The 23,831-nt window shown below is 32.2% G+C and overlaps 1 protein-coding gene, 2 long non-coding RNA genes and 1 pseudogene across 3 annotated transcripts; 2 read left to right on the forward strand and 2 right to left on the reverse strand.

Annotated features, from left to right (window-relative positions):
* The first annotated feature begins 265 nt into the window (after positions 1–265).
* Positions 266–1,159, forward strand: LOC116405203. The gene is made up of 3 exons (XR_004218365.1): positions 266–613; positions 706–949; positions 1,038–1,159. It is a non-coding gene; the product is annotated as an uncharacterized LOC116405203 (long non-coding RNA).
* Positions 1,160–2,316: 1,157 nt separating this feature from the next.
* LOC116405204 lies at positions 2,317–3,656 on the forward strand. Its single transcript, XR_004218366.1, has 2 exons — positions 2,317–3,056; positions 3,252–3,656. It is a non-coding gene; the product is annotated as an uncharacterized LOC116405204 (long non-coding RNA).
* Positions 3,657–6,057: 2,401 nt separating this feature from the next.
* Positions 6,058–12,988, reverse strand: LOC101209810 (probable aspartyl aminopeptidase). The gene is given in 11 exon segments (XM_004150796.3): positions 6,058–6,277; positions 6,948–7,060; positions 7,786–7,832; positions 7,835–7,966; positions 8,629–8,761; positions 9,686–9,925; positions 10,544–10,691; positions 11,361–11,633; positions 12,129–12,264; positions 12,602–12,692; positions 12,792–12,988. Coding segments are annotated over 11 exon segments (1,581 nt in total). The 5' UTR covers positions 12,951–12,988; the 3' UTR covers positions 6,058–6,168.
* Positions 12,989–14,006: 1,018 nt separating this feature from the next.
* Positions 14,007–19,363, reverse strand: LOC116405306 (annotated as a pseudogene).
* Between the last annotated feature and the right edge of the window lie 4,468 nt (positions 19,364–23,831).

The raw sequence follows: 23,831 nt of genomic DNA on the forward strand, positions 1-23,831 counted from the left end.
AGCTCAAATTCTTACTATCGTTTGGAATTATAATTAAGAAAACAATTTACACGAAAATATATAAGAATTATAATCATAATTAAGAAAACAATTTACACGAAAATATATAAGAATTATAATCATACCAGTCTAGCGGGTTATATTTATATTTTTTTAAAAAATATTTGTTATATTATCAAATAATTACTGTTTATTATTATATTTACCCTTAAAAATTTAAAAAGTATTTGTAAAGTGTGTATATGAAACGAATTAAATAAAATGAAAAGGATTAAATGATATTTAAATACGCTCCTTTGACGAAAATAAAAAAAATAAAAATGCGTAAAGCTACCCTATAAATAGGGAAATCCGAATGGAGAAAGTGAGGTGTCAATTACATTTTCCGTGCTCTTTCTTCTTCGTCAGTTTCCCGCCCAAGTTTAGTCCATAGGGGAACCCTCTGGCCTCATACATAGAGATTCTTTTTCAATTTGAATTCCTTAAGTATATCTTTGATTTCCTTTTTCATGCATTTTCTCTCCATTTCTTCTCTGGCTGTGATCGTAATCGCTCCGGAAAATTTACCGTCTCCATCAATCGCGCCAAATTCCGTCCCTCGATTAATTTTGGTGTACGTTCGCTTTCCGATTCCGAAATCCTAATTTCTTTAGATTTAGTGTGCAATCGACGTTCTCGATCACCTAATGCCTTCATTGCTGCCAGGAGTTTAGAGTTTCGGTCCTTTGCTTTACCACGGAGGGCTCTGCAGCGGAAAACATCGAAGGTCCTGAGTCGTGGAAGGTCGCAGAGTTGGATGAGGCCGTGAGACAACGGAATTCCATATTAGAGGTATTAAATATTCTGCCGACGGTGCTTCTCTCTCAGATCATTCGGTTCCTGCTGAAGTGTTTGAAGATTCTATCAGTCAGGTTGATCGGTTCCTAGCGTAGCCTTTCGGAATCCTTAAGTAAGCGATTTATACTTTTCTGAACCATTCCTTTAGATTTTGTGTGCAATCGAAGTTCTCCATCACCTAGTGCCTCCATCGCTGCCAGGAGTTTAGATTTCGGTCCTTTGATTTACCATGGAGGGCTCTGCAGTGGAGGATATTGAAGGTCCTGAGTCATGGAAGGTGGCAGAGGATGAGGCCGTGAGACAATGGAATTTCATATGAGAGCATTATATATTCTTTCGACGGTGCTTCTCTCTCAGATTGTTCGATTCCTGCTGAAATGTTTGAAGATTCTATCAGTCAGGTTGATCGGTTCCTAGCGAAGCCTTTCAGAATCCTCAAGTAAGCGATTTATCCTTTTCTGAACCATTCCACTTGGCATTTTGTTATTTGTGTGATATCCGATTGTTTAGGTGTGATTTCATGGAAGAATTTTCTAATAGCTATTTTGAGAGGTAGATAGAATAAAATTGCTTATGATATTATACGTTTTCTTTTCTTTTCCGTATTCACACACGTCTACTTTGATCGCACAGACCAGATCCTGTAGTCTACGTAGTTCTGATTGTATGGTAGGTTTTCTTTTCTTTTCAATAAGCATGTACGTGTATGTTGAGTTCTCAGAGGCAGTGTTCTAACTAGTTTTTCCATTTGATTTCTGTCAACAACTCCTTAATAATAGTTTTTTCTCTACAATGTTGATAGAATAAATTGCAGACTATATCGTAGGTTTTCTATCCTTTCCTATATGCATACATGTCTACATTAAGTTCACAGTGGTGGTGATCTAAGTAGTTTTTTCTATTGATTCGCTGAAGATGAATCTGCTAATAAGTTTTTTGGTAAAACGAAAATTGAATAAAACTGGTGACCAGATATCGTTAGTTATTCCTTCATGTTCTATATATGAACGTCTACATTGAGTTCATAGACGTGGTGTTCTCAGTAGTTTCTCCATATGTTTGACATTTTGATATGTCATGCTAATGCATTCGATGCTGATGCTATTCAGTTCTTTTCATTAGTATGTTATAGAGAATCCTTGCATTATCAACCATAGCTTGTTATTTACTAAGTACGTTTGCTGTTGTTGGTTTATTAGTGTTGTTGCTTGGTTAGTTAATTTGATGGAAAAGCCTTCGTAAATAGAGTCAAGCCTCTGTATACATTACTTTTAGTTAAATTATAAATTTAGTCCTTGAACTCTGACATTTGGATTTATTTAGTTAATGAACTTTTTAAAATATCATATCGATTTCTTTATATTCAAATTTCTGTCTAATAAGTCTTTAAACTTTAAACTTTTTTTGTTCAAGAAGTATAAAAATTTTAAAAACTCATTGATTTTTGAAATTTATGTTACTAGGAAACTCAAACTTTCAATTTTGTATCTAGTAGAATAGTGAATTTAAAAAAATAATAATAAAAGTTGTGACACTAAATAAAATTCACAAATTTAGAATTTAGTAAATTTGAAAACGTAGAGTTAACGTGTTTCTGCTGTGATGAACCATATGGTCCTCCAATAGAACTATATTGTCCTTCAACAGAGTTATTTGGCCTTATAGTACAGAGTTATTTGGCCTTATAGTGCAAAAGTTGATCCACTCCATGTTAGGGATATTTGCGAACTCCTCTCAGTATCCCCTTCAGCAATTTGGAATGCCTTTTATTTATCGTCGTAAGTTCATCAGCCCTTTCTCATGCATAACTCTCTTCATTCAACCTCATCTTTTGATATGAATGAACAGTAAAGTAGTAAAGCCTTCCTTCTGCAAAATTTATTTTTGCTCTCTCCCTTTAGATAATACATTCAACATTTCATTTACCGATCCCTTTTTATCCTGCCTATTTTCAGCATTGATCAGGTTTGTTTCATTAATTTATTTATTTCTTGTAGATCTTTTGCCTTCAGCTATTGGATTAACACTGAATTCAGTAGAAACCAATGACTTGTTACTTTTATGAACTTTATATTGATACTTGATTCCAATGGTTATTGCCTGTTCTAAGATGATCGTGAATGTCAATTAGATTGTAAACTGCGCCACCATTCCCTTTTGTGCCTATGACGTCGAAAGACTTATAGTAGCATCTGTCGTTGGGCATGTCTACTACGAAGGTATTTACTCTCGTTTCAACATATATTATGTCCATCTCCATTCTTCATTCTCCAAAAGAAATGGGCAATTTTTTTTAATAAAAAAAGTATAACATATATAACGATTTTGTTTATTTTTTAAAATTTCTTTCATCTCAATTAATACAGTTAATCAGCATAGTTATAACGTGGTCATTTGGCATGTAATTTTTTTAGGTCCATGGTTTCTTATGACACACATATTTGCTTGAGAGCATCGTTATGTATGAGTTCCTAAATATGTATTCCTCGCCACTACTTGATAATATGTATTTTCCATCACTATTTAAGTTTATGAGATGCTTTGCACATTCAAGCGTCAACATCCCAAGGTACGAATTCCTTTTACCACTCGTTCGGAGTTTATTGCATGGGTAATGTGTCATTGGTTTGTGTATACATACCTTCCTTTTCTTATGATTTAAAAGATTAGATTGCAAAATAAAAAAATTAGCGTAAATTAGGCCTTTCCACCCTATTTTGTAGAAAGGGTTATTTCTAAGTGCATTCATCATGAGCCAATAGAACTGTCTTAGGAAATTATATTTAAAGGTAAAACTTAAAAGTGGTATCTTCATTTTATTTTATTCTTTTCAAATTTCATGAACTTGATTTTTTTCCTACTCGTTATCTTTTTTATTATTTATTTCAAATTAGATTGTGCCGTGTGTAACCTTCAAAATTTATATTTGCAACCAATGATCATCTATGGTATCTCGACAACGATTTGATACTTTGCAGTAACTAAAATGCTTTCTTTTTCTTTTTTAAATACTTTTTCATTTATGCAAATTCTTATTGTTTTATGGGTGCACGTAGTTAAAATTTTTCAAAGTTTTCAATTTTGAAAATTAGTCTTTTGCGAAAAAATGAAATGTTACTACAGCTTTAAAATGGCTTTTGGTAAATTTTTAAAGTTTATTTTAAATCGCTTTTGTCAAAATAGTTTAAATAAAAATAACTATTTAAAAAAAAATCACTCGATTCAAATGAGACTTTGATTGTCATATGTAGTTCCCTTGTAGCCCAAAATTCGTTCCAAAACTTTTGTTTGGGTTGGTTTTGGAACTTTGATTTTAGATTTGTTAAAACTGTTCGATGAGCCTTTCTGTTATTATTTTAAAACTAAGTCCATAGACACTCTAATGCTGTTTCAAAAAATCAACTCAAAATTTAAAAACTAAAATTAGTAGTGTGTTAAACACTGATTTTGTTCAGAAATTTGATAAAAATTTAACTTTATAATGAAGGATACAAACAGAGAAAATAAGATTAATTTTTTAAAAATATGCTACCAAATTAGGCTTAATCATTTTAAAATTAATTGATTTTTGTTTTCTTCAGAGTGAATAAGAAGTTCTGAATCAAATACATTGGTTAGATATACTGTATTTTGTTTAATGTCAAATAAAATAAATTATTTAGTTTCAATTTAATAACGAATTTGTTTTTAAAATTGTGTATGATCACATTTAAAACTGCTAGGAAGTAAACAAAGATTGTGCCACTATCGCAATTTAGGGATTGTACCAGTAGTTGTTAGTTGGTAGTTGTTTGATGACTATCTTAATATATTATATTATAACTGTTTTAGTACCAACGAGAATTTAAATCTTTACCTTATGAGAAAAAGGGTACCTACTAATTACTTTTTAATTTATATTCTCCATTTCTGAAAATCAGCATGTTTTTCTTTTGTTAAAATAGATGTTTAATTTCTGTATTTTTAAAATACATTGTTTTAGTTCTCAATTTTTTACGAGTAAGTTTAAGAGATCTCTAAACAATTTTGTTTTATTATTTCGTATAGCTTTTTGACATTTTGAGTTACAAAACAAGTTTTAAGTAATCATTTTGGAGAGAAGAAATAATTTTTAAAAGATATTTTTCTAATTCAAAATAACAAAAAAAAAAAAGTATTGCAAGAGACCTTTGCACACAAGGACCTATGCCTAGGGTAGGTGTTGCAATTGTTTCTATTTCTTTGTTCTTTTTAAAAAAAAATTATAAAAAGATCCAACCACTGATGCTAGTTGGATGCTAGGTGGTAAAAAGGGATATCGGGGCTCCTAAAATGTCCATCGTCTAAAAAACATGAAAATTATGAGATATGTTTTGAAAATTTTGATGCTAGTTAGTTGCTAGGTGGTAAAAAAGGGATATCGGGGCTCCTAAAATGACCATAGTCTAAAAAACACAAAAATTGTGAGAGGTTATGTTTAGAAAATTTTGATGCTAGTTGGTTGCTAGGTGGTAAAAAAGGGATATCGGGGCTCCTAAAACGACCATAGTCCAAAAAAACACGAAGACTATGAGAAGTTATGTTTTGAAAATTTTGATGCTAGTTGGTTGCTAGATGGTAAAAAGGGATATCAGGGCTCCTGAAATGGCCGTAGTCTAAAAAACACGAAGACGATCAGAGTTATGTTTTGAAAATTTAAGAGTTAATTACACATTTTTTTAAAAACTTGGAACTGGAAATGAAAAAGGTAGTTTTCATGGTGTTTAAATTTTGCAATGCAGTTTTAGATTAGGGGTAAAAGAATATCAAAGTCCCAAAAGATTTCAGCCTATTTAAAAGTACAATTAGTTTTTTTTTAAAAAGACAAGGATATTAAAATAGGTAAAATAAAGGATCTATTTTAATCTATATGACTTAACCATGTTCGTTCTATGAAAAACAAAACTAAAAACAAATTTTGATCATCGAAATTTTAAAAGTTCAAGAAACCCAACTTATGTTACACTCTCTTTTACCACTCCTACACACTTTCATTTGGAAAGAATTTGTTTGTTTCTCACCTTTTTAGGGACGATTTGGACGAACAAAATGCGAAAACTTCCACAACCTAAACCCTACTAAACAGTAAACACAATGAAGAGATGGAAAAACCTAATTCAGATAGGTTATCTTATCTTAACCTACTCAATGACGCTAATTTTTTATTGTTCAGGTCATTCTGTTCTAAAAATAATTCCAAAAATCTAAAATCCAATTTTTTTAAAAAATATAAATAATAAAAAGGAGGTGGTTGTATTTCATCTTTGTTTTTGGCGTAAATGAAAAGCGTAAATTGATAATACCTCTTTTGGGTCAGCCATCCACCTTTAGTTTTCGGTCTATGCTCGAAAACGTTTTATAGAAGGCTTTGAAATACTTGTAAGCTGTGTCTATATCTTCTTTCCCGCAAATTTCTCTTATACTGCCAATATGCAGAAAGGATGACCATGGTTTCATTTATACATTTATTATTACATTGAAAAAGTGTACATTTATTATTACATATACATTTAACTATTATAGTTAAAAACACTAGATTCCTAGTCAAACTGAAGAAAAAAAGAGGAGATTAAAAGAACTCTAAAAGAAAACATATAACTACTTTAACAAATCAATTTGTTGTGATATAAAGGTTTGATAGTATAGTATTATTAATTTAAATAGTGCCTACTAACTTAGGCCCCATATGATAACAAATTTTGTTTTTTGTTTTTGTTTTTGAAAATTAAGCTTATAATCACTACCTTCAATTGATTGTCTAACCATTGTTTAAGAATAACAATTGTTTAAAAAACCAAGCCAATATTTATAAACTAAAAAAAACTTGACTAAGAATGCATGTATTGTATTTAAAAAATATGCAAATTATTGTAAAATATGGAGAGGAAATACTTCATTTTCAAAAACAAAAACAAAAAGCGAAATAGTTATCAAATGAGATCTTAATTTTTAAGAGCGTAAGATAGATTTTATTCAAAGCAAGTAATACGAAGCGTTTTTCCAGAAGAGTAATGATTCAAAATTAGGTTCAAACCTTAATGAATGGAGGGCTATAGCGTACACATAGTAAAGAGAGGAAAAAATTGTAATACCTATGCATTGAGAGTTGAGGGATTCCACAATCCACTGTACGGATACCTGCTCCGGAAGCAAGTATTGGACCAATCGTAGATCCACAACCCATATCATTTCTCACTACAAAATCCTACCATTATCAAAGGGATGCAATTTGGTGAACATTCCAATTTTAAAAGTGAACTAATACGATTACTAATGAAATAAACCGTGCCTTCATCAGAAGGAATCGAAGTTATAACCAGACCAGCGTAGTATTCAGAAAATAACCATATCTATTTTTAATACTAATTACTAGCCACACAAGGATAGGAATGAAAAATCAGCATGGTTCACGGAATTTTCACAATGGGCCAGGTACCCACAAGAACTAAAATAATAGAAAGTTAAAGTATCTTTCTAGTCCCGTAGTAGATTAGGTATTATTTCACTTCACTCTCAAAGCAATAGATGGAACCGGTGATTGTTTCAGACAAATTTATTTTCTTTCAAATGACTGAATTTAAGATTTAGTGAAAGTATTAGAATAAAATTTAACGTTCAAAAGTAGAGACTAAAACGAAAGAGGACTAAACGGCAAGAACTAAAATGGTATTTTAATTATAATAGAACCTATCATATTGAACAGTAGGTCGGTAAAAGTAGCAAAAGCTAAGTGTGCTTGGATTGACAAGAAAAAATAATTTGAACTTCTTTTTAATAAAATTGTTTTAAATAAATTTTAAAAGTGTTTCAAAATGCTAGTTCGAGGTAGCGAAACATTTCAACTTTTTTTTAAAATGACTTGTTTTAAAATTAAACATTCGAAAAGTTAATCCAAACACGTCATCCTGCATTTTCAAGGCCACTACATACCTGCGTTGGTAGGTTATGAATTCGGCCAACTTCTCTAAAAAGAAAGCAGTGACTCCGCTTGTAGCATAGCGCTGGTTGGCATTGTGCTTTATGACAATTCCTTTTTGCATTTCGGGCCTATGATGCTCTTCATGCTTATCCGTGAAATTTGGATGAACTCCATGGGCCATGTCCGCAGACACTATTTACAATAAAAGACTTAGGGTAAGCAATTAGAGATAAAAACACAGTAAATCAATGCTTTGTTCAAGTTATTCTTCTTGTAAACCAAATATTCAGGACCTATAATATTTTTCACAATTGCTGCTAATTATCAATGCCTCAACAAAGGTTCTGATGCCCCTACAATAATATTGATGCTCGGGCTCTCAAGGATAGCAGCAAATGATTTGATAAGCATTTCATGTTCATATATGTATTCACAGTAAATTTAGGATGAAAAGTACGTCTAACACTTCTAAGTTATTTCATATTTGTTAGGTTATCACATAACAAGAATACAAAGAACACTAAAAGACAGAAATATATTGCAATATCAAAGGGGCTATAATATACTATAGCCTTATGAGAGGGCTATTCTCTCCCAAAATTTTCACACTTAAGATTTTACTAAATTTTCATATCTTTCTCTCAACCTCACCACCTCTATTTATAACTAAAAGCTCTCACAAACTCACTAGCTGTTTACTAACATTTCCCTACTAATAGCAATACTAATATTTTCCTAACTAGGGTCTGACAATATGTTTTACTTTTCCTACCATCAGTTAGATTAGACGTGTGTATAGTAACTGATTCTTGAAGGAAAAAAAGAATCCTGCTTTACTTTGAGTTGGAACGTACCAAGAAATGATTGCCTAAAAGCACGCTCAAAAGCACCTTCACCAACATATCCTTGAGCTAAGCCGCTGGCTATGCGTCTCATGGCCTGAAACATGGTGGGTGCACCAGCTCCCTGAATTGAACCTGAACCCACCTAAATTAGGAAAAGTTAATGACTACATAAATAAAAAACAGCAGTCATGAAATGAATTCATACGAGGACTATTTAAAAGAAGAGAACAATAGATTATTAATACGAATAAATGATAAACGGCGAGTATTTATTTGCAGGAAAGTCCATTTGGATAGTTCATCAATGATCTTCCAATAACTGAGCTTTCATTTATGAACGAAAAATTAGACTATAAAAAAGCAGGCCTCAAAACAGAAAACGAAGGGAGCCCAAAACTAACTAAAAAAGGGATTCAAACCCAATAGAATAAAACTAAAGTCATCCTGAATATAGTATTAAAGCTGGTGGGTTACAACCTTGTAATAGGCTATATGGAAAAATTGAACATTAGCTTTGGAGTGAGCATAGTATTCAAGCTAGATGGGTTCCAACCCTGGAATAGGCTAAATGAATATAGCTTTGTAGGTATGGAATAAGAAACGTCTTTGTGTGGGGCAGTAATAAGTACAGAAATGGCAGTAGGAAGTTCAATTTTAGAAGCCTATACTAGAGATTTTCCTCATTTTACCATCATTTAAAGTAGAAGAGAATATATGGAGGCGGCTCTATATTTTTGACAAACTATCATCAGTTCCTCCTATATACTTCTGATCTCTTTTGTAGCCATGGGGCTTGGAAGATGTATTGCTTTTCACACCACCAGAGTACAGAATGATGATCATTCATCTACTTCCATAGAAAATTCACAAGGCTGAACAAAACAGAAATAAAATTCAGATTTGTTTTACTTAGTGGGCAGTAAAATCCCATCATTTATAAACGTGACCTAATTGAAAAGATATTAAGTAGTCGAGAGACCAAATAGGCAAAAACCTTTGACCAATTCCCGAGAAACATAACTTTCAATCCACATATCATTCACAAAGTACACAATAAAAATCTTACCTCTTCATTGTCAAATAAAGCAACCATGCGAACTGCCTGCTCACTTTTTAAGTCACTAGTAGATTCACAAGAATCAATAAGAGCTCTTAGTGCACAATAGCTTGACGCAAGGTTATCTAATCTTCCTGAGAAGATAAACTCCTCATTTCCACCTCCAAGACAGCTAGGTTGTGTATCACACACGTTTAACTCAAAGCTCACTATGTCATCAGCTGCACAACAGAGCTCTTCTGATATGACCTGGCAATCACGTAAAGCACTGACTCATAAATAGTCTTTAGTTTGGCTACAACTTTACCAAGTTGCAACTTGATTAACCCAAGGTATTCCTATTCTCAACCAATTGGTAAATTACTCACAACATTTTAGTTCAACAACAAAGTATGTCTTTTCAAAAAATTTGAAGAAAAAGATAAAAATTATTTAAATTACCAACATAAAACTATGAAAACGACCTTTCCATGCATGCTGCCTTAAGAGACTTTCTTTTCCACACTTTACCACTCAGCTAAGGTGACTCATTGGTTTTTATTTTTTCTTTCATACAATAGAAAATTTCAGGGCTAATGTCCATAAGATACGTATTGGATTCAGATCACAGAGTGCAACATGAATGACTTTCCTTCTTTCTTTGGATTGTTTATCATGGCAAATCAATAGTTCGGATATGCAAGTTCATTCCCGTTCCAAGTCAGTCCCTCATAAAGAACTTCTCAGTGATCTAATTTGCTCCAATTCTGCGTGTGGGAGTAAGTGCACCAAATAACTGCTCCATGACATGATCCTGGAGACTATACCCTCCCCTTTCTCTCCACAAATAAAACAATACTAATAGTTGTTAAAGGAATAAAAAAATACCTGCTTCAGAAGAGGATGTATGGAATCCTTCAAAAATGAATCATTGCTTTTATCTTTCAACTCAACAGAATTGTCTTCGGTCTTTGTTGCCAGCAATGGAATAAGTTGAGTCTCTAAATTTGGCTTAAAGCCATCCTGGTTCACTGTGCTGAAGAAACCAAGATCACCACAACAAGAAGAAAAGGGAATAGTAAATGAACACTTGCTCTTTCATGATACTCATATAGAGAGTTGAGAAACTTTTTTTGGAAAAGAAATTTAGAGAGTCGGCAATCAATATTATTCTTTTGGTTCCAAAAGTCAAACCAAAACATTTAGAATATGTTTTTAAAAAATCATGTATAATATACTAAAAAAATATCAACAATGTGTTTAAAAGGGACATCACTAAAACTGTATAATTTGTTACACTTCCTATATTAGAAATCTAAAATCCAAAAAATTCTGTGAGGGCTGTAATGATCACAAAAACTTATTGTATTATATGAAACCTCACCCATGCATAGGCCAGTAGGATAGAGTCAATGACTCAATGACACTTTTGATAATCAAAAGCCGACAAGCCACAAAATAATGACGCCTATTAGAAAAGGCACCACAGAACTAACACCATTTCCCGCTCTTATCGTAGTAAGATAATAGAACGTTTTAGTCCCCAATTGTTGTATACTTAGTCCTTTGGTCCTTATGAATAAGTTCCACACCGTATACCATAGAACTACATCATTTCCCTCCCTAATCATAGTACGATAAGATTATGTTTTAGCAGATCAACCATGAATGAAATTAAATAAAAAAAAAACAACGAGGTACAAACCGGTCAAGATGAATTGCTAAGGTTGGAATTCGCAATAGAGGCCTTCTTACTTTGACAAGTTTGTGCAAATATGAACCATCACTACCTCTCACTATAACTCTTCCAGCTACACTCAAATCTCTATCAAACCAAGTATGCCACAAACCACCGCCATATGTCTGCACATTGACCATTAGACAATTACACTTGTTCGACGAAGACTTAGGCTTTAATTTTAGGCATGGGCTATCTGTGTGAGCAGCAATAACATGAAATCCATTACCAGGGACATACCTGTAGAACAGACAAAGTTTCACCAAAGAAACTAAATTAATTCCAACTAAAATAGCAAGAAATCGTAGAGGTAAAGAAAACCTTCAAACATGTAGCAAAGATATGGAAAAAAAAATCGCCAAAAGAAAATAAAATTCAGGAGTCAGGACAACTTTCTTCTGTAGTTTTATAAGCCACGTAATTGAAATTGCAAATAACCGGAATCATTTGCAGATCTCAAAACTATAAGAAATTTTCTAGAACTCACTTTTCTCCAATGGAAAAGGCAACCAAACAAGACATATTTCGTGTAAAGAAATAAAACAGCAAGAAATCGTAAGAGGTAAAGAAAACCTTCAATCATGTAGCGAAGGTGAAAAAAAATCGCCAAAAGGAAATAAAACTCAGGAGTCGGGACAACTTTCTCCTGTAGTTTCATAAGCCACGTAATTGAAATTACAAATAACCGGAATCATTTGCAGATCTGAAAACTAGAAGAAATTTTCTAGAACTCACTTTTCTCCAATGGAAAAGGCAACCAAACAAGACATATTTCGTGTAAAGAAATAGCATCCACCAGGCTTTAAGTCCCACTCTTCATCCTCGTCTAGCAAATGAAAACCAGCAGCAACTAATTGCCGTTTCGCTTCAGCTACGAGAAAGAGGAAAAAAAGATAAAGAATAATAAGGACCTATCAGTATCAAATTCTATCACTAGAATGTCGAATCGAAAGTACATAAGAATCCGCCATGAAGAATTCCAAAAATCAGTCGCCAAGATGAGAAATGAAAAACAATAACGAAAGCGTCAATCCAAAACAATTTAACAGTAAACTTTATCCAAATCACTCTACATAATATAAACTAGCAGTCGCAGCGCTAATTAGAGTTTATTAGCCAGTAAATACGCAAGGAACTCCTATCCGAATCGAAACACCAAAAAAGCATAGCGATAAAGGATGATACACATACAATAGAATATGCAGTACCTGTCGCATGAAACTGAGTCCAAGACTCGTTGAGATAGTCGAGAAGGTCTCCAACAATGCTCGAACTCGATCCAGCCTCCGAAGAAGAATTCTAAATCATAAACAATCAAACGAGAAAGCAACACGGTCAACTACATGAACACATTATATGATTTTACATTCAAAATGAAAAAGAGAAACGGAGATGAACCTGAGGAGTGGAATCGGAGACGGAACAGAGAAGGCGAGGAGGAAAGAATTTACGAGGAGAAGAGCGAGAGAAGTGAGGGAATCTGGAGAAAATCGAAGGCGATTTGAGAGAAGGAGTGAAGTGGAGAAGCTGCAGTTGCAGCCGCGATATTGCCGCCATTTCTTCGCCTGTCTCTTCACCAGGATGGATTGTTTTTTATAAAGAGATATTTGAATTTGGTAATTGCTTCTTGGCCCATTACTTTAGATATTTACCAATTTTCCCCTTCCAGCGCTTCCCATCTCCTTTTTAACGTATTTTCAGGGAAATTGTCTATTAGGATTGTCTTCTTTTTTTCTTGGGTACAATTGTAAAAAAATAGAATATTTGTCAAAAATATCTAATGAAATTTGAAATTTAAGTTGGTCAATTTTTTCTATTTTTCAAAAAACTACTTTTTAATTATAAATTTTGACTCTTGTAATTTTAAAATTTTAACCCTGATAACTTTTATGGTTCCAAAATAAGAACTATGTGTATAAATTTTATTAAATTATAAAGATTAAATTTCCATAATAAACTATAAAAACTAAACTCTTATTTTATTTTTATTATAAGAATGAAATTGCCATTTAATTTTAAACTGAGATTATTCTTTAACCCCTAAGTGACGTCCCTTTTGTTTTGTTTTGTTTTTAAAATCATTTTGACAGCTATTTATTTATAGTATGAGATGTGGATTGACTCTAATTCGTTGTATTCAAGATTTAAAATATTAATGAAATGTTTGTATTAGCTCTATCAATTATTATTTTTTTAGAAAATGGACCAATTAAAGTTTGTTTTGAATGTCATTCCAAATGCTTAAGTTAAAATCTACTTTTTCAAGTAATTTTCTCGAAATTGAATATGCAAATCTCAGTATTATACTAAAAAAATGATCATAATTTAAAGGCAAAACAGTACTCCCAACATGACTGTTAACACATGTTAGAACTATATAAAAAATGTTTTAATACCATTTATATTATTTTTATAAGCCATATTGTTTTTAAATTCACATAGTTAAAATATGTCTTTCGATTAAGAAATCAAATTTTACAAGAGCTTCGACCCAAACGTTAGCCATTAAGATTTTTAACTCCCACACACATAAAAAAAATTGGATTTGCTCATAGCTTCTGTAGATATCAACTAATATGATGCATACAATGAAAAAAGGGAAAACTCATTCTCATTCACTTATTTTGTCATGACTTTACTCTACACAAACGAAGCCTAATACAATACTTAAAGACACTGAATTTGTTGGACAATGAATAAATAACTTGTTCATACAATTTTTGGAAGTTGACCATTAACAGGTTCCCAGAATTGATGATCTTGAGGCCAAGAACAAGGAACACTGAAATTATTCTTTTGTGTGCTATTGAACAAAAAACTGACTGAATTAAACAGAACAACAAACAGAAGTCTACCTTAGAACTGCATATTTCCAGAAAAATGGCTCAATATTCAGTTGATTGATCGTCTAACCTGAACTCTCAGAGTCACACCTTCAGTAAAATAATGCACAGGACTAATAAAATTCTCTAGAGGTTCTTAGGGAGCCCGGTTTTCGGGTCAAGTAGAGAATCACTCTCGGGGAGAACAACTGGCCCTTTTCCCGGTCTGGTACAGATGAAGTAACTGACATCTCCCTGGAATTTCTGAGATGAACTGTTAAATTCTGGAGGTTGTGGCAGGGATTCAATATCCTCAACACTATTAATCCCAGCATCTTGAAGAATTGTCTTGTCCCCAAGAACATAACTGATGGGATAAAAAATAGTAAGATGACAAATTTAATTTCAGATGACTTGTGTGATACTACATGCCAAGAGAGTTGAATGCACAAGATTGATTCTCAAATTCCAGTTACCTGTTTAATTCTGTTTCTGGGTTTGGAGGGAATTGGAAAAGCAACCTCTGAAGCAAAGATACAGCAGCTTTTCTGTTACGTGCAATCAGAACCGAGTTCGGCCCGGCATCGAAAGTATATGCCACCTGGGGGTTCGATTGAAATCAGAAAAAAAAACATTAGCAGCAATTGCAGAGGTAACCCAAAAATTAATCTGCCAACATGCATTAAGAATGGGGAAAATCAGACCTGAGGTTCTCCTTCAGCACGGTTCCATTTCTCTACAAGACTAATTATCCTGAAACATGCTTTCTTTGTCAGAATGGAACAAAGACGAAGATTCCAAGGTGAATCAGGTAACTTGAAAAAGAAAGAAAGAGAGAGAAATTAAGCTTGCCTGTGGGATGTATCATTCATGTAAAATATTGGGGGAGAAGTATCGAGACAGACTGCATGAAATTGGTTACTATCGTTGCATGTGAGTTTTGCAAAGGATACAAAATCACGATTTTTGATAGCTTCTTCCATCGCTAACACACACGTTTTGGTACAATTTCCTGTAATTAACAAGAACACAAATAAACACATGAATAGAAATGTATCTTGACTACGGAGCACAAAGATTTTCTACTGAAAAAATGGTTAAAAACCAAGAGACAACACTACCTAATAGCAGATATTAGAAGACACTACCTAGAATGGAAAGAATCGATGAAATTTCAAAGTTTGTTAAACATCATATCCAATAGGAATCAAGACGATTGAGAATACCTTAGCTCTATGTTGTAAAAGCAAACTTGTTTCTACAGTTTCCCGCATTCCTGATGTACTACTTGTTTCCTTTTGTCGCGAACTTACCTTGAAAAATAAGATAGAAAATGAAATAATATTCTTGAAGAACCATACTCATCGCATAGTCAAATGACAAATGGAAAAGAAGAAAAATATATGACACCTATTGGATGATATTATTTATTATAGTTCATTTCACAACTCTACCCATGTTTTAAGTTGTAATCGTGACTTTTATCTTTGTGACTTCTAAAGTATGGGCAATACTACAATCGAAAATATCATCATCGATTATAGAGGCCCCAAGGCACCTTAAACTGTGGACTACGAAACCAGAACTCCAATAGAAACTGTAGAAATAAAAAATCACTCCATTGTGTCCAATTGGTGAATAGTTTGTTCTGTCCTCGCTTATAAGTAAAAACATGATGATCGATTATGTTTATTATGTCATAAGAAAAGTGAGAAAAGCTACATACCACAGCAATGATAATTACAAGATCATCCCAGTGCTTCTCATCCGCAAGTTGAACTGCAAGACTATCACTTCCATCCTTTTCCTTTAGGAGGATACAAGTCAAAAAAGAAAGCATAAGCACTATTCTCGTTGATGTATATCAGAAAGCAGAATTATATGCATAAAAGAACCAGCCAAATTACTGAAGTTCGTAAATTTAAATGTATGAACAGATAAACTTACTTTTCCATGCACCACTTCACAAATCCACCGTATAAACTACGACATGCACTTCCTGAACCTTGCCTAAATGATTTACATAGTTCTGATTACTTTGTAATATATGAATCAATGCCACTAAATAGCAAAAATTTCAATGAAATATCAGATAACAGTTTTTTAAAGAAAAAGGAACATTATTACATTAGAAGTCTATTATGTGACTACACACCGATCATCTTTTTATACGCATAATGCTTTTCTTTTATTTTTTTTATCTTTTCAAATAGAAGGGGATAATTGATATAGATATGGCACAACAATATTCATACGAACTGTATGCAAAGCAGAAGTAAACATGGGCATACAAGGCCAAAATGTTAAAATTGGAAATTATGTGGGCACCACGTCAATTTTAATTAGAAAACAGTATCATTTAATCAACTAAATTTGGGGTGCAAAACCAAACAATACTAAAGCAACCTGGCAACTTAAAGACGAGGCAAAGAAAGAAACAAAAAAGATGTATAATCTTCTACCAGCAGAAGCACTCTATCGGAAAAATGAAGGAATGTGCCCTAAAACCAACCGGAATATTGTATTTGAAAGAAGGGATAAAGGACAAGTGACTTCTGGTTAAATAAAGAAGACCAAAGAAAAAAGGATACCTTGCAATAGCAGATAACTGGCTGTGATCTTCCTTGACGTTCATTAAATTTGCCAAAGCAAAGACTGTAGAACAAAAAATCAATTATATACGGTGGTCAATATTTCTAAAGATATACATATGCAAGTAAACTGATCCTCAGAACCATGTATCGAGATAAACAATAGGTCCTTTTTGCAAACATTTCTAAAATTTCCCCAATCTTTACACATGTCTAATGGAAAAAGGCATTTTTCCACTTGTCTCCTTATTTCATTTTATTTCAGTTCTTTGAGAAATAGCGTGCCTCTATGTTCCTTACCTTACCTCTCCCTTGGCTTTCTTAATTCCTTTGTATTTTTCACATCAATGAAAAGTGGCATTCTTATTTTTTAAACAAGAAAAATAATTACTCAGTACTCCATAAATTATAAACAAATCTGAACTATGTACGCAGAACCTTAAGCCCCAAAAAATCAACAAGAGAAAAATATATATATTAAGAGTGAAATTGGGTTTTTACCGAGACAAGCAAGACCGGCAGCAGAGGAAGCCAGGCCGGCAGCAGTTGGGAAATTATTGTATGAATCAATATATACATGCAACTTCTCCCAGTCTTTTTTTCTATCTTAATCCCTTTTCTTTATCCTCAACATCATTAGCTCGACTCCGTATTTCCCTCAAACAATTTTGGTACCTGGCTCCAGAAAGGGATATCTCCTACAATAACCAGAAAAACAGAACCATCATGGACCAGCATAAGACCAAAACAAACAAAGAAATGGAGAGTTTATTTCATCACAATTTCTACAATTTGATGGGAAATGCCATAATATGTGTGTGTACGTATACATTAAAATGAATATACCATAGCCACCAGTAACATAAGATATTTGCTTAAAAAGATATTCCCCCTTTATATCATGCACAAAACCTCATCTACCTACTTCTTGATACAACAAAAATTCCTCTAAATATTGAAAACAAAGATAAAAAGCGTCCTTACAATGATCTAAAGTCCAAAACACCACACATGAAGATATGCTTTGATATCTTAAAAATATAAATAAATAAATGATAAAAGCTTTAAGATACGTTTGGTATGTGCCAATGCGTTAAATGGATAGATTCCAGTAAGCAAATATCAAGAGGCTACAAGTGATTTCTTCCAAAAGAATGTGCACAAGTCTTTGAGAACTACAAGTGGAAGGAATGGGAAAAGGCCCTATCAAATCATTTCAAGTCATAACATCCTTCTGTTTCTATCAAGTTGGACCTCCCACAAGATTTCTTCACATGGAATTTAGCTTTTTTTCTTTAACCAAATGTCAAGATACGTGGAAAGTTACTAGACCAGGCCAAAAAAAGTAATCTACCTGAGTCGTTCACATTTTTTTTAATATCCATACGAGGGTCTAGGACAGCTTGTATGCGCTTCCACTAGTCTCACATGACAACTCGATGATTTTATAACATTTGGATTTCAAGAAAACTAATAGAATATTAAATCCTAAGTGGATAGCCATTTTGGATCAAATTCATTCCCTTAAAGTTCTTTATGTCCTTATGGACCTGATTGTTGAGTCGTTGCCATGTTTGACCTCTAAAATTTTACTTCCACATAAGAAGACACCATCTCAAAAGTCTTCTCGTCATTAAGGTTTCTTCCAAACTTGAGATTCCATAAATGCAAAACGTCATTCCAAACGGTCGACGGAAAAACTACTTACCCTACTAAAACGGGCAAAAGGACAAAGAAAAGTAGCGGAAAGTGGTAAACAAGAAGTAGCTCCATCGCCCAACAACAAAGAACAGACCTCCTCCAGAAAAGTCCTACAGCCATAAACGGACTGTCAAGTCCTTTTTGTAACTGGAACCACCACATTCAGCCGATCACCAGGCCCATTCACTTGAGTCAGCACCAAAAAGGGCCTAATTATTCCAAAATTTCCACTGCATTCCCACAAATATCAAAAACAGAGCAGACTCCAACATCAATTTCACCAAAACCATTTCCAACAGTCAAAATCAAGTGAATTCCACTACTCACAAACCACCGTTGACTAAATATCCAACAATAAAGAACACACCAAATTTCAAAACCAAAACCCACCAAAATCATATGCAGTTTAACCAAATGAGCAAGAGAGAGAGAGACTCGAAGAAACCTTACCTTGCGATTGAGCCACATCCGATCCTTCTCAAAGTTAGGACTAACAGCAACGGTGGTAATAGTACAGAGATGACTCGGATCAAGCGTAACACTAATGCTATCATTGACAGGCAAAATTAAGTCCTCGTCCCTCTTTCCCCAATACTTAATCACCGCAATGTTTGTGGGCGTTTGTGCAGTGGTCAACAACACCCATTTTTGACCCGCCAACTCTCTAGAAATCGCCATGGAAGCAACGCTCGCCGATCAAAGAGGATGAAAAGAATTGGAAGAATTTCAAGAGGGGGAAAGAACAGAAAATGCTGGAAATGAATCTACAGAGAGAAAGAGAAGCGAGATCTGTGGGTGGGGGGGGATGAAATGGCAGTGAAGTTGGGGGAATTATAGGCTGGAGGTGGAAATGGAAGAAAGACGGGTGGGAACTGTGGGTTGCTGGAGTTTCTGAAATTGAAAATTTGCTTTCTGTGGGGCCTACACCTTCTTGCTTGGAAATCGTGTTATCACGTGCACACCAATGTACACCACGTGATCAACGTTGTAACATTTATTTTTATTTTTTTCTTTTCTTTAAGTCGAGCATAAATCATTTGACGTACAAATATAACAAAGGTGAGATTTGTATTTATAATCGGTAGAACTTCGTATTTGTGTGTGTTTGAGTTCAAGTGTATTAAAATCTTATATAGTTTTAGAAAAAGAAAAAGATAGCTAGCATAACTCTTTCCATAGTACTTGTTATGTCCTTTAAACTTGTCTTCTAAAAGTCCTGTGTAGTAAGCCTAGGACTTCTATGGGTTCTCGGAGGTACTTTAAGGACCTCCTCGCTACTCTAAATAGGTCCTTAATAGTACTACTAGGTCATCTTTGCAAAGGTTCTCCATGAGCTACCTTGAGTTTCATATGTTTTTAACGGTACTACTAGCTCATTGATCGTATTAAGATATTCGTGGGTTTTCCTATGTTATTTGCGTTGCATAATGGGTCATTCATTTATTCATGAATCCTTAAAGCTTGGCATAACCCATTACGACAAGCCTCCTAGACCATAGGTGATTATTGGTTAGTCATGGAGTTAATTAACCTTGGTCTACCATCTCGAGCTTCCTACTTTTGTCTTCAAAACTTCTATCTCTTTAAATTTTTAGGTTTCGTCCCCTTTGTAATAATTTTGTTCGATTCATAATCTAGGATTATAATAGGTACACATATATTAAGTTGTATATTATATATTATCATAATTAATCAAATATATAGGATATAACTAATGCACCATTCAATAATGGTACAACTAATTTGTTGTTAATATTTATATCTCTTGTATATAATAATGACACACCTAATTATTTTTCCTTCATTTAAAACTAGAATACACACAATATTCTAAAAGAAACCTTCAGAATGCAATCAACAAGATTCAGTTAGTCAATCAATACAGCTGCTGCCTGGGCACCTCAAAATAGATGTATTAATTACTTAATTGATCATATATTTAAAATACTATTCATCCCAACTAATTCTTTTTGTGGGCAATTGTTTTAAATCTTATTTAGGAAAAATATGTATAAAAAAAATTTGTGTTTTTAGTAATTTTATTCTAAATAGTTTGTGAGATTTTTCTGTATTATAAAAATTCTTAAATTTACACTCTCAATAAAATTAATTTTTCTATGAAAAAAATACTTTTTTATTGTTAAAATTGTTTAAATAAAAAAAAAACATAAGTGATGCTTTGTAAAAAGGTAAGACTCATGATATAATTTATCTATTAGATATTTAAAAATATAGAAGTTAAATAAAATGAAATTTATAATATTGAGACGAAAATATCAAGGCTATAGGCAATATTTTAATCTATAGGTTCCAAATAGTATTAGTGATATAATTATTATCTACTGTGCAATTTACATGATCTTATAAATATTTAATTTATTACCCTTGAAAAAATTGTTCCCAAAGCTATTGTTTCAACTTTCAAGTAGCAGAAATAGAATGGCACTCACTAGTCTTCACAAATGGCTATTTATTTGTTTGTTTGTTTTAGGTTAGTTTATTACAACTTTCATTATATATTTTTTCTTTGAAAGAAAATGATTAATTATTTGATATATTTTTCGAATATAGATTTTAAATAATCAAATATAACGTTGACATTGTCAAATGCCGAACTACACTCTTTTTCTTAATAGAAAAAAAAAAAAAAACTAAAATGCATTCAAAGGTTGAATATAAGAGCAATGCCAATTTTTTATTTTTTGTGAGTGTCATTATTTTATTTTGCATGTTTACCAAACAACGATTTTTTAAATTAAAATTAACGTTGGAATAGTTTGAGATGAAGCATGATGCAATTATTTTATTAATACATGTTTCAACTAAATTATATAAAATAGTTGTTAGGTTAAAATTTAATTAAATAAATTTTTAAAAAAATTTAATTCAAGTATTTTGAACATTATTTTCTTAGTTGGGATATTTAAAAAGTTTCAATTGCCTATAAATTATTGACTAATGATTCAAATAGAAACAAATAAAGTTAGTCCATCCTAAATAACTCATCTAATAAAAAAATTGTATTGTTTATCTTTGCTTTTGTTATCAATCCTCTTTTTCTTCCTTTGTCTTCTTCTTTTTATTTAGTTGTTTATTTATTTATTGTGCAAAGGATTGTTAATTAAACTTTTATTCTTACTATAATTATAATTGTCTCATTGAAATCTATTTTGTAATTACTTTGTAACATTGTTGATTTCACATTTCAATTATATTATTTTAAATTGAGAGAAGTAGAAAAATATATACAACTTTTATTTCATTAAAAAAAATCCAAAATTCAATCTGTTTGTTGTTTAATTGCTAAAAAAACAATTTAATATAAATTTTCATTCAAATTCAATTAATAATGAAACAAAGTAGCTCAAGTCTCGTGTATCCTATTAAATTTGAAAGGTAACTTTGATTTCTTTTAGTGTACTATCCTTGATAACACTTCAATAGGTTTACTATTTGGGTTTCACAAAACATCTCTAATACCAAATTTGATAATACAATTTTCATCTCAAATCCCTTTAACAACAACCAGAATAATTTATGTATCTATCTCGTTAAAATAGTAAGGTTCTTTGTGCAAGTTATTTGGAGTTTTTTTTAATTTTATAATAGCATACATTATTGTTAAAACTTCCCAATAATATAATAATGTAGGAGATGTTTATAATATGGTTGGTCTATAAAAAGATAGAATAAAGAAGGTGTTTTGTTATATATATGATGGTGGTTTGTCATGATACGAGGAACAAAATTAAGAAAAATGTGAACTCATTTTTCACGCTGGTGCTTAAAAATGAAGTCCAATTAGAGTGGGCCTTTGTCGTGATTCACGAGGATTTTTCTTCACCATCTATTGCTTGTGATCGATCACTTTTGCACGTCCAAGAGTGGTTGGCTTAACCTCTTTCAGCACGGACTGACTCAAATATCATCTGAACCCTTTGACCGAATCATTTTGATATGTCAATGAACCAAAAGCGATTGCATGGAAAAGTATTTTAGAGTTAGTAATTTAGTATATAACTATATTCATATATAGAATTGTAAGTTTAGAAAAATCTATTAATGATATATTGTATTCCTAATATTGGAATGGTCCATTAAAATTAGTTTTTCGATCAAATTATCATTGAATCAACTATAATCGATTTAGTAAATGTTCAAATCAACCCAAATTGTAAATGAGTATAAATTAGATTTTGAGCGGTCAATTAATTGATTTGGTTGGTTTTATTCTTTATTTTTTATAAATGCTAGTTTGATTTTTTCCCAAACCAATATTGACTAACCTCTCATTTTTATCTAATTGATTGCCTTCGATTTGTTCCATTTAGGTCAATCTACCTTAATTTTTTTTTTTTTATCTACCATACTCACATATGTAGTTGATGGTTTCCTATATAACCAATATACTCGTATTAACGATATGACTGTATAGATATTGGATTTAAAATTTGTTACATTTACAAAAATTATTGTTATGTTGTGAGATCAAACATGGTTTATGAAGACCTAAGTTTTTTTCTTTATTTTTTGTTACTTGCTTGTATACTTTTTAGTGTACGACTTTGTGACCCACAAGACAAAAGATTGTGGATGATTTGGCCTATAGATGTATAGTTTACACCCTTTAGCTTCATTTTTCTTGGAGATAATATAAATTCATTAAATTCAACAATATGCAAGTTAAAATTTTAAAACGTGTTCAATTTAGACAATATGCACCTAAGAACCAAAAAATCTCGGATTCAAATTCTTCCTCTCCAATTTATACTAAAAATGTGTAATTTAGTCTTTGTTGCGGATGAAATAACATGTTTGTGGTGTGGGTTAGCAAAAATAATGCCAACTTTTATTTGGGTGGTTTGAGTATTCCCTAATCAATTCTTCGGCTTTTCATTAGTGAATATTTCTTTTGACTATATATTATGTGAAAAATTGCTACAATCACACAAAATAATTCTCTTTCTTTAACTTAATTACAATAGTACTCCCGCAAAACTTTTAACTCTATACTTACCTATTCTTCTACTTTCCACCTCTAACGTACAAAAAAAAATTAATTAGAGTTATTGACACACAAAACTTAGAATGTTTCTAACTATCACAACTCAAAACAAGAGGATATACAGACCCTTTGATAAGTTTGGAGTTCACTCTCATTCTTTAATATAGCCAATTTGAAATTCTTCGATTCTAATAACTAGTAAAATTTCCAACGATAAATACATGTCATAGAAATTTTTTTGTAAAAAATATAACATTTTATAAAATATTTATACTTCATACAAAAATTATGTATCATAAATTTTGTATTTGAATGGTTT

The sequence above is a fragment of the Cucumis sativus genome, chromosome 7 (genome assembly GCF_000004075.3).
Source record: "Cucumis sativus cultivar 9930 chromosome 7, Cucumber_9930_V3, whole genome shotgun sequence".
NCBI classification, from domain to species: Eukaryota; Viridiplantae; Streptophyta; class Magnoliopsida; order Cucurbitales; family Cucurbitaceae; genus Cucumis; species Cucumis sativus.